Raw genomic sequence first — 10,740 nt, forward strand, 5'->3', positions numbered from 1 at the left:
TCCTTGTCTGTGGATTCACCTGGATCACTGCAGCTATCGGCAGAATTCTTAGCTTGCTACATTGCTGCCATCTCCTTTTTCAATCGTTGGAGGCTGGTTACTTGGTGCAATGTCTATGATAAACAATCTCGTTCTTTTAATCATGGCCAAGTTGCACCCTAAACTAGAGGATGTCTGTCTCAAAACCATTATGCTTAGAAAGAGAACTAGTACCGAGCGGTGGTAGATTCAGGAGCCAGTAACACTTTCGACAAGCAAGACAGTATGGCTGATATGCCACGCTTGGGAAGGGTCAAAAATAATCGTTAATTCCGAACAGTGACATCAGTCGAAGAACTTTGACTGGAAATACATGACCAGTGTTTTCCGAGATCTTCGGACAATGGCATCTCCATCCAACCCTCCACATCCCACCTCTCTCCACTCTCTCCTTTTTCAGCTCGATAATATCCAACATGTCTGCTGCCATGGCTGCCCATTTGTCGGTGGCGACTGCCCAGTCATCATCGCTCACTGCTGCTCGTCAAAATGTTATCCACCTCTACCGCGATTTCCAGCGTGGAGTAAGTTGAACATGTGTATCCAGGCTACTCTCGGCACGATCGGAATAGGTGTCAGCCAGGAATCAACTCCTGTCAGGAAATACGACGCAGGGTGAAATTCAGAGTCAGAGAGGCTATTCGATGCACGATAACAGGCTTTCAGAGGTTGGATTCAGAAATATATATTTGCGGGTGTCGCGTTATCCAACAACACCAAGGTTGAAGGATATTATAGGATAAGAGTAACACGAGCATCTAAGGAGTCGACCGCAAAGAATTAGGACAAAGCAGAGCAGAGCACAGCGCTGTCTAGAACTGGCCTAATGCAGCGTTCTGTTATTAACCTGACGTGTATTGTTCCCTACTGCTTTCTCGACACAAAAAAAATACATTAGGTTCCTGAGATCATGCGTACACACCAAATCGATATCCCCATGTCCATGATCCGTACGAAGATTCGCGAGGAGTTTGAGCGCCACCGCGACGTCAAGGATTTGGCTGTGATCGACATCTTGCTGCTCAAGGGTCGTCAGGAGTACCAGGAGACCATGAATGCGTGGAAGCAGGAGACTCACATCATGCGCTACTTTATTAAGGATGATGCTCCTCCCAAGCCCGAAGGCTTCCTGGAAAAGTTTTTGGCCGGCAGAGATTAAGAAATCCGAGAAGTACCAAAAAACAATATAGACAGGAGGGAAGAGAGTCCGTTCACGGAGCAGGAAGCGATGGACAGGAGACAACTGTACACAGCAAAATAAATACGAATTATTGTAATGATCCATGTTCACAATGTGTGCTCAGCGCTCTGTAAAGATATCTATTGTATGAGCTTTGAGCCAGACGCAAATACTGGAAGAAAAGAGATGTGCTACAACTAAACTGGTAACGCCCATCTTAACAAAGAAAGCAACAGTAGTGGCCCCCCAATTATCACACCTCGTTTGCATGGGAGCCGTAATGAGCATCGTAATATCTACTCGACCTAATGTGAGAGCGCCAGGATATGATGTCCAAAGGCCCCGACATGTAGCAGCGGACCTGTTGCCATCGTAGCGAACTCCAATCGGAGCAGGGCGAGACGTATATGAAGCTACGATCTGACCAAGAGTTTATCCAATCAGAGGCACAAATAACGTTGCATAGAGCAATCCCTGAGGAGCCATCTCCCTGGTCAGTAGCACCAAGGTGTATGAACTTATAGTTCTTGAACGGAACATAAATCTGTGTGGAATGATGAATACGCTCTCAGATTTCATTTCAGGTACACTGTATACTCAATTGCACCTTCGCCTAATTGACGACCCTCCTTTCATCTCTCTGCCTCTTCACCCTTGGCCCTTCACCACACCTCTCCCATAACAAACACTACTTCTTGTCTTTGTCCATCCTCCTCGGCATCACGAGAAAGCACCCAGGAATAACTGCTATCCGCAATCCACGTTATCGCCTACCCCTCTTCCATTTCCAGGTACAGCCAATTGACCCCCTCTCATGGCTGATTCACAGCATACTTTCAAGTCATCGTTATTGGTTAGGAGCGACATCATCATCCCGCCATCCCCTTGCTACACCATCAGCTCATCGTACTTGATTCAGTCGCCGGTCACTAAACCCGTACTCGATCACTCGCACTAAAACCAAACGACATCTATCACATCACATCCCGCCCTCTGCAGGGACTTAAAAAAAAAAAGTATCGATTTCTACCTGCACTCCGACCGCCTGCAACTGCTAATTTAATTAGCGTTAATGCACACAAGGATCTGATGAAGCGGAAGCGTAACTACTATCGCACACCATGGACTCCCAGCTTCCTCTCTTATTGACGTGCAGAGGATGTCACTGCATGACAAAGCGCATGGACATTAAAATCTGGACCGTTTTTTATAAAAAAAAAAAAAAAAAAAGGAAGGATGGGAGAGAGGGGAACCTCGTCTTCAAGAGCATCAAGAGTAATGGACGGCGTCAATAAATACGCAATTGAACATGTCTGATGCTCAGGTCAGCAAGGAACAAAGCTTCGCACTAGCAATAAAAGCGAAAGAGCCCCTTGCGCACTGTCGCAGACAATATGGTCCTAACGATCTGCTTCTTTTCATCAATCACAATATAGACGCTCGGGGGCGAATAATCACATCTCACGAGAGCAACCAGGAGATCTATTTACGATGAGCATGGAACCCCTCTACCGAGACAAGGACAACTCCCGCTCAACAACGCTCGACGAGGAAAGGAAGGCCACTGCTCATCCTCGACATCATGATCCAGTCCCTTTGGCACCCCACAATGCTGGTTCACAAAAACCTTCGGCTCGGAATACACCCATGCTGTCCTTTCAGCCGCACCACACAGAAATCTCAACTCATCGGCCCTCTGTCTCGGGTCGACTTTTTCTTCACATCCCCAAACTTGCTGGTAAACAGTTTCATTTCGTATCACTGGCGCTTCACCTTCGACTCAAGGAATCCATCGCATGGACCCGCCAGGATTTGGTCACCTTCAAGATTGAAAAGCGGGACTGGTCACAGACGGTGTGGGACAAAAAGATGGTACTGCCTTATCAGGACCGGCAGGTAGAGGAAGGAAGCGAACCTTATGTCGCCGTCGTCAAGGAGCCCTCCAAAGGCAAGAACAGGATCGAAATTGCAGCGGATGAATGGCGATGGGAATGGCTTGTACCTGTTACCGAGAACGAGGTGCGACCAGAAAGCTTTGAAGGTTCGATGGGCAATGTCTGGTATGAACTGGAGGCTAAGTGCTTGTTCCGATGGGACGACGTCGATAAAGACGGCAATGTTGAGGCTGCAAAATCTTCTCCGCAGACCCTAGAAACAACATTCGACTCGATGATCGGTAGTGGATCGAATCGGCACAATGGATCGGCCTTACTAAAAGGACTCGAAGGTATGGGATGAAATGCCCGAATCGTCTAGAAGCAGAAGCAGTGCAAAGACAAGTGGAACAAACACTTACCAGGTACAGTATCCATCTTATTTTCATGCGACGTCTGTCAGGATCTTCCAAGAAGGCAAAGTCGTTAGCGCAAGCGCTTGGAAAACTACGCGTCGGCACCAAGAGCAAAAAAGTGCAGCACGCAGGAGATTTCAAGCTGGGGAACCAACACGAAGAATATGTCAAACGCAGTCTACGCATGAGAGATAACAGCCTTCTGCAGGACAGCGGGCACGGCGACAACAGTAAGGCTGAGCTCCGGTCTGCGTTCGCAAGAGGGCAGGGCTTACCCCTTTTGGGCGCAGCAGAACCAGATGTTGGTCACGCTGCTGAACCCCTTCCGTTTCTGATCCGAAAGATCCTCAAGCTATACTTTATCAAGCCACCGCCGAACACACCCTCCCACGGAGCATTTTTCTTACCCCCTCCCTCCATGGCGCTCCCTACTCTGCCAGGAACCCGTCGATTGAAGGCTCTTATACCGGGAGCTCGGATCCAAGTCCAGATCCAAGTCCCATCACTCATTCCCATTCGAGGATATGCACGAACATCAAGACTGATGCCGGACTCGAAAAAGGGAGGCCTTGTCCTTAACAAAAATAGCGCCCAACAAGTCAATCATCAACAACAACAACAACAACAACAACAACAACAACACCATCACCAGTACCAATATTACCGCCATCACCACAGCGACGATGGATGGAATGTTGATTCGAGATATCTGGACAGCTTTCAGGTCGCACTCACGATTCGGAAAGTAACGCAAAAGGAGATTGACAAGAGCGATCTGTTGAAGAAACGATATCAAAATTCTGGTGTATCAAGCTCTGTTTCGCCATTTGCCTCATCGAGCGATAACATCAACAGCTTTCTCACTGCAGAAACGGCAGGAGTGCGAAATAGAATGCTGAGTACCAGTACGTCGAGCCCCAGCCTCGCTTTTCAGTACAAAGCTAGCGCCGACGATAATACGAAATCCAAGGAAGCAGCTGCCTTTGGTCATCCTCAAGGCGTAAATGGATCGAAGCGGACGACATGGAGGAGAGAAATCCGAGTTCGAAAGGTCAAGTGCGAATTTTGGCAAAAGGAAAGTTGTCGCATTCCATCAGATACGTCCGAAGGCGCCTCCAGAACGATCAAGCATGCGCTGGGACCAGCGTTCACATATTCAGAAAAGGAGCAGGAGCGGGAACGGTCGCGACCATCAACGCAACTGTCATCTTATCCTTATCAAACGCAATGTGGACCATCACAACAAACGGCCTCCGTTTCTTGGGATGCCAACGTTGCCGGTAGGGCCCCCGCAGATCAACCGGCTCGTGAGCGAAAAAACTCGAACGTAGACATGCCACCGTCATCGATCCTGAAGATGAGTAGCAGTTTATCTCTCCAGTCGTCGCCGCTGTCCTCCTCACCTCTACGGACATCAATGGTCCCTTATGCATCCAGCCGCCAAGGATCCAATACATCTCTGTACACATCGCCGGCTATTCAGACGATTGCTCAATCATCCATGACCTCGACCGTACCCCACCCTAATATATCCCAGGCTTCGAGATCCTTTATGCTGCTTATACCCGTGCCGCTGGATTCACCCCAGTTGCGCCAAACATTTACCTGGCCCTCATCGGATACGCCTTCGCCATTACCCACCAAATACTATGACCCTATTCAGCAGGTTACATCAAGAGGCCTCTCAAATTCTGGCGTCGGAGCGAATTATCCAACTTCACAATCTTCATATCAAATGGCTATGGCGGGTACTGCCGCCGATAGTGCTGCTGCTAATGCACCGATATCTAGTTCAGGACTTTCGAACCCCACGGATGACGCGGCTGCAGATAACACAGACGATCTTCGGCCGATGTCTGCATATCACCATCGCCACTACCATCACTACGATCATTACGGGCAAGTTCCAAACGCTATCTCAACCCGATCAAGGATTGAGGTCAAGCACTATTTGAGCTTCCGACTCTCTATCGATATGCTTGAGTTTGAAGGAGAGCTGGATCAGGACGAAGAACTGGATTTGGAAGCTTACGAGGAGCAGCAACTGCAGCAGCTCAAGAATGTACAGGAGCTCTCTGCATATCGATCCACACCAAGTGTAATCAAGACGCCTGCGGCCAGGACTGACAGAGGCGTGTCTCGAAATGGAACAATAGACTCAATCAATAGCGGCATCTCTGTTTCGGCGGCTTCTACGGTATCTGTAAGCGAAGGCATGCCCAACGTTCAATCCTCCCTGGCGTTCATAAACTCAACTGCAGGGATATTGAATATGGACACAGACTTAGACGACGAAAAAGGAGCCAGTCCTCGTAACTACCAAGGCCATCACAAGCGTGGAGCGGGCCATCATAGCCACCGAACCAGTCGGAGTAACAGTGTTAGCAGTGACGGGTTGCTGGCCTATCCGCCTCAGCCTCTGCTCAGTGTGGCATACGACTTCGGACGACGGCGTGGGTCTGGTGCTTCTCAGGGCACGGTGGACAGTTGCAGTAGCGATATCCCAGCTTCTCATGGCGGCGAATCTGCAGGTTCAGCAGCAGGTCATTTAGCCGGAGCCATTGGCGCGATCAAGAAGAAGGTATCGTCCTCGGGCTTGAACACGATGGTTAATATGATGACTGGCAAAAACCTTGGCGGTGGAGGACAATCAAAACCACAACAGGGGTTTATACACCACGGCCATGCCTCGGTACTATCTGAAGACGCTCAATCCCATCAGCACCATCAATCGTCTGCCATTACCGTTCAGAAGTTGAAGGACTTCGTGATCCGAGTGCCAATTACGGTTGTGATCCAAGTCGATGACCTCTCTAGCATCGGCACGACCAGCAAAATCGACTGTGAAGACTCTGCAACACACACCGGTAACACTGGGTCGCAAGATGATAGTCGCGACTCAGATGGCGACGGCACGCCAGGTGCGACAACAGGCTCAGGAGGCAAATGCGGTGTGAACGCAAGCTATGGACCCGATACCACAAACAATCACCAGGCTCAGCACCAACAAGATGCGCCAGAAGGAAGCAGTTTCTCTGTACATGTAACTCTGGCAGGCAAAGAAGGAGAGGACGAAGATGCGGAGTACGTGGAGGGATCGTTTATGGCGGATAGTCATGGCTGAAGACGGTACCTCGAGTGATATATCTCCGATCTCACGAAATGTGCATAAAACTATATATCCAACGCAATTATGATATGGTCGTCTGCTGTCATGGCATGGGTTCTAGAGCGTACATTTTGACGGCAAATAGCCCTGAGGGAAAACCTTTTTGCACATCGTCCCTCAGCAGCCGGAGTCCCGATTTTGCAAATATCTCCTTCCAGACTTGGTCCGATCGCGTCATGCTGCTATCTTCCTCGTCGATCACGATCCCGACCTTTGCGTTGTTCTCCTTGATGAAAATCATTCCACCTTGTTTCAGGCCCTTTTTGCATCTGTTGAAAAACGCGACAAGGTCATCTACAAAATGAGAAAAAAAGCGAGAACCAAGAGATGAATGTTAGCAACTATTCATCCGTGACAAATGAAACAACGCTTTAAGCAATCGCGTCTGTCCTTGTCCATGTCCTATCTTCGTACCATCAGTCAAATGCCCTAATACCCACTGACACCAAATAACATCAAACCGCCTCTCCCAGTCCGTGCCCTCAAACATCACATTCTGCAGACCCGAGCAGCGGACTTCACCGACTTTTCCAGACTCGATCTCGCTCTTCAGGTACTCCTCCTTTGCTTGCTTTACAAATAAGGCACTGTTCTCAACCAGATCAACATGGTCAAAGGCCTTGATCAGCACCTGCTTCGTTACACGACCAATACCCGCTCCGCAATCAAGCACACGAGAGGGTCCTGATCCCGGCAACGGGAGTTTCTGACGTTTTGTAGACACAGCTGCTGATCCTGACCCTGATCCTGACTCCGATTTGGTATTAGAAGGATTGATAATCGAGGAGGCTGTAGAGGATGTTGGTGGAGTCACAAATTCCGAGAGAAATCGGAGAGATGAGACAGCGTCGGGGCGCGCGAGCTGGCCCAGGCCGCCCAGCATGCCATTGATGGTCGCAGGGACTGTGTCCCAATACTTTTCAGCGTCTGTGTACCATGTTGGGGACTCTGTGGGCTATGTTGTTGTAGGGCGAGGAGACAGAGTATGACCCAGGTTAGGACCCTCTCTTGACACTTGCATGCTTGAGTATAATCATACAAGCGATCCAGTTTTTCATCCATGCTCTCTCATTCGCAACCCCAGTTCAGTGCTGCTACGTGCCTCCATTATGCTTTCTGTCGGTATGTTGCAAGTGAAGAGGTCTTTGGGAGCAGAAAAGTGACTAGACAATTGGCACTGTTTACTTCAATCACGGGAATTGCCATTGAGTTTGAAAACATAAAGATCATCCTTGAAGCAGAACTTCATCGTCCTCCCCGCACCTCCAACTAAACCGACTTGTCGCTATGCTCAAAAAGACATTCTCGTCGGCGCTCCCTGCCATTGAGCGCCACCAGCAACAGCAGCAAGCCCGCGCGTTTTCCGTTTCGACCTTGCGCCAGGAACAGGAGAAACACGGCGAAAACAACCAAGACACGGCTTCCAACAAGAGGGCACCTTATCGCACGGCACGCTATCTCCTTGAGATCGCAGAGCGTCAGCAGAGGGGCCGTGGCAATTTCCGAGATGGACCGGGCCCAACTGCAGGGGCCCCTGATCGTCGTTCCAACTTTAGACGTTCACCCAGGTCTTCAGGCGAGGAGTCTTCAAACAACACCAGCGGCAACAGGGCTTCCGGCTCTCGCTTCCAGCCTCAACCCACAATTGCCTATAACACTACCAAGGAGCTGCAGTTTGCTGACAAAATCGATTGGGAAGTCACATCCGTCACTTCGTCTCGTCCTCTTTACGCCAACGTTGCTGCCGGTCGCGGGATGATTGCACCCCTCGGAACTGCTGCCATAAACAGCACCGACTACAACCCAATTCTTCCAGGCACAGTCTTTTCGGCGCATGTTACAGGTGTCCGTGCCGACGGCGATCTTGATCCCGAAGTGGAACAGGGTCTGATCCAGGACTTGGCGGCGATCCAAGACGATAAGGACAAGGATCATCGTAAGAAATCGGACGTCTCGGTCGAGAACCAGCCGTTCTTGCTCCGCATGACACAGAACTATCAAGAGATCATCAACCCTCGCAACGCCATTAACCGGTTCAACAACGGAAAACTGGGTCATGTCGCTAACATCAAGTATGAGACAGGATCAGACGAGGTCAGCGGTACAGGCGACCAGCAAGCAGAGAAGTCGTGGAAGCGTTTGGAGCGTTTGGGAGGCGATTATACCAGACCAAGTGCTCCCTTTTCATTACTGAGATCGAGCAAGGGTGGCGAGAACGGTCAGGTGTTGCTGAGTAACGTTAGCCAGCTGATTGGCCAGAACCAGAGCATAGGATTGGAGGATAAGAAGAAGTTTCTGAAGGCGGTCGAGAAGGGTTTGGGTGGATATTAACATTGTGACCGGGACCAAGGGAGCGATACGAAAATTATACATAGACAGATCGCGATTTGCATTAAAAAAAAAAAAATCTTATACAACTAATGCTGACTAGCGATGGTACAACACAGTGGCGAACGCTGCCTTATTCATCATCCTCATCGTCGTCGTCGTCGTCACTCCCGAATTCTGTTCCCTTTGCCACGACGCCCCTAGATACGAATTACAAATAGATATATAAATGAGCAACAGAAATGAAGCAAGTAATGGCATACACACCAGAAGGATAGCAAAACAGAGCAGCCACCCACCTTTTCATACGCGGGTTCAGAGCGCTGACGCCCTTACGTTTTTTGAGGAGCTGTTCCTTCACCATCATGGCCATCTGTGCGTTCTTTGACTTGGGTCGACCGCTCGCTGCTCCCAGACCGCCTTGAGACACTAGGTAAGAAAGAGGAGGGACCAGGGGAGTGCAATTCATGTTAATGATGCTGCGGACAAAACTAGTACTATAATTCATGCACTCCCACTAGTATCATTAATCGCTTTCGTGTCCTAGAGCCTTACTATTGTTCGCTTTGAGAGCGTTGGCATGCAGCCTTTCGATTTCCTGTTTCAGCTCTGCATTTTCAGTCTTGAGATTATCGCGCTCCAACTTCAGATCATCATAGTTCCTGTCCCCTCTTCCTGCACCATTCCTATCCCCTGCAGTCTCGGCGTTCGTAGTAGTTGTTGATCCTACGCTGCCAATTAGATGGGGAGCTAGCTTGGTTCCTAAATCTTTCGAGTCCATAAGACTGCATCCGCGAGCCTGAATATATTTTGTGCACTATAATTCATACCGGAGGTCTTCATGTGTTAAAACTCGCACGTCCTCCTCCAGTCCTTGGAGGAAGAGAATGAATAGGGACAACAAGAATAAAAATAAAACAGTAAAAAATGCCGCTTGCCTCAAACATGAACTCGCTGAGCTTTTCGCCACGGGTCGCATGATTGACAGGAAACATTTCGATTTCTATCGTTTCGAGCGCACTCTGGCTGCTGCCCGTCCGTGAGTGTACATCGTTATCAACAATGAGCTTGCATTCTCTGGGGTTCGTGTCCACAATATGGAAATATCCCTCAAGGATTGCCTTCTTGAACCGTCTTGCAAAGAATGACCAGTCCTTATCTCCTGTCGTGGTCAGCTAATGCCCGTATAAACATACTCAGACCTATATTAGCGTCGTATGAACAACCAGTCGCCTTCGTTTCGTCTTCTCTGCGAAATTTTTTAAGAGACAATTGGGATAGGAATGTCTTACGAGATCGTTGAGATCGTCACGTCTGTATTCGCGCTCGAAATAGGTCTTGCCTGTAAATGCGCTTAGAACCCAGCCTCCGGCCTCATCTTCGTCGACATGGTCGTCAGAGGCTAAATGAACTTGGGAATAAAAGATGGTCTTTCCGGTGGTGGAATGCGTCAACTGCACAAGCTGATGCAGCTCAAAGAGAGGCCAGTATTTTGACATGGAAGAGCAAAAAGAACTTGGGATGGGAAGAAAGAGACGATCAAGAAGAAGCGGGCCTGTCACAACTTGATTTGGTGGCGAACCTTGTTTTCAGGAACGCGTCTGATTTTTAGTCTCAGACCCACACACATAGCAAAGCAACATACAAATGCTCATGAGACATTGTGGAAGTTGACTGTATTGTAGATTATATTATGTTTTTTTTATCTTACTATTTGGCAATGTACTTTTGTAG

The 10,740-nt window shown here is 49.0% G+C and overlaps 5 protein-coding genes across 5 annotated transcripts; 3 read left to right on the plus strand and 2 right to left on the minus strand.

The window, feature by feature from the left end:
• Positions 1 to 455: 455 nt before the first annotated feature.
• BC939DRAFT_503935 (uncharacterized protein) lies at positions 456 to 1,198 on the plus strand (the record flags this gene model as incomplete). Its single annotated transcript, XM_051560460.1, has 2 exons — positions 456 to 563; positions 938 to 1,198. The coding sequence occupies 2 exons, from the start codon at positions 456 to 458 to the stop codon at positions 1,196 to 1,198; spliced, it is 369 nt and encodes a 122-aa protein (XP_051411305.1).
• Positions 1,199 to 2,710: 1,512 nt separating this feature from the next.
• Positions 2,711 to 6,633, plus strand: BC939DRAFT_503936 (uncharacterized protein; the record flags this gene model as incomplete). Its single annotated transcript, XM_051560461.1, has 2 exons — positions 2,711 to 3,446; positions 3,557 to 6,633. 2 exons carry the CDS (start codon positions 2,711 to 2,713, stop codon positions 6,631 to 6,633), a joined length of 3,813 nt encoding a protein of 1,270 aa, XP_051411306.1.
• Positions 6,634 to 6,721: 88 nt separating this feature from the next.
• BC939DRAFT_503937 (AdoMet dependent proline di-methyltransferase-domain-containing protein) lies at positions 6,722 to 7,884 on the minus strand (the record flags this gene model as incomplete). The annotated part of the gene is made up of 3 exons (XM_051560462.1): positions 6,722 to 6,972; positions 7,093 to 7,633; positions 7,864 to 7,884. 3 exons carry the CDS (start codon positions 7,882 to 7,884, stop codon positions 6,722 to 6,724), a joined length of 813 nt encoding a protein of 270 aa, XP_051411307.1.
• On the plus strand, positions 7,814 to 9,082 carry BC939DRAFT_454153 (uncharacterized protein). Its single transcript, XM_051556027.1, has one exon. It carries the CDS (start codon positions 7,966 to 7,968, stop codon positions 9,007 to 9,009), a length of 1,044 nt encoding a protein of 347 aa, XP_051411308.1. The 5' UTR covers positions 7,814 to 7,965; the 3' UTR covers positions 9,010 to 9,082.
• BC939DRAFT_529627 (uncharacterized protein) lies at positions 9,083 to 10,537 on the minus strand. Its single transcript, XM_051561524.1, has 5 exons — positions 10,299 to 10,537; positions 9,945 to 10,181; positions 9,562 to 9,823; positions 9,306 to 9,435; positions 9,083 to 9,206 (listed from the first exon to the last, which is right to left on the minus strand). The coding sequence occupies exons 1-5, from the start codon at positions 10,503 to 10,505 to the stop codon at positions 9,140 to 9,142; spliced, it is 903 nt and encodes a 300-aa protein (XP_051411309.1). The 5' UTR covers positions 10,506 to 10,537; the 3' UTR covers positions 9,083 to 9,139.
• Between the last annotated feature and the right edge of the window lie 203 nt (positions 10,538 to 10,740).

Source organism: Gamsiella multidivaricata, assembly GCF_025024155.1.
Source record: "Gamsiella multidivaricata strain RSA 2152 chromosome Unknown BC939scaffold_40, whole genome shotgun sequence".
NCBI lineage: Eukaryota > Fungi > Mortierellomycota > Mortierellomycetes > Mortierellales > Mortierellaceae > Gamsiella > Gamsiella multidivaricata.

Coding starts and splice junctions, on each gene's coding strand:
- BC939DRAFT_454153 (XM_051556027.1), top strand. CDS start 7,966: ATGCTCAAAAAGACATTCTCGTCGGCGCTCCCTGCCATTGAGCGCCAC.
- BC939DRAFT_529627 (XM_051561524.1), bottom strand. CDS start 10,505: ATGTCAAAATACTGGCCTCTCTTTGAGCTGCATCAGCTTGTGCAGTTG. Junction 10,182..10,298: donor GTGACGATCTCAACGATCTC/GTAAGACATTCC, acceptor TACGGGCATTAG/CTGACCACGACAGGAGATAA. Junction 9,207..9,305: donor CTGAACCCGCGTATGAAAAG/GTGGGTGGCTGC, acceptor ATTCGTATCTAG/GGGCGTCGTGGCAAAGGGAA.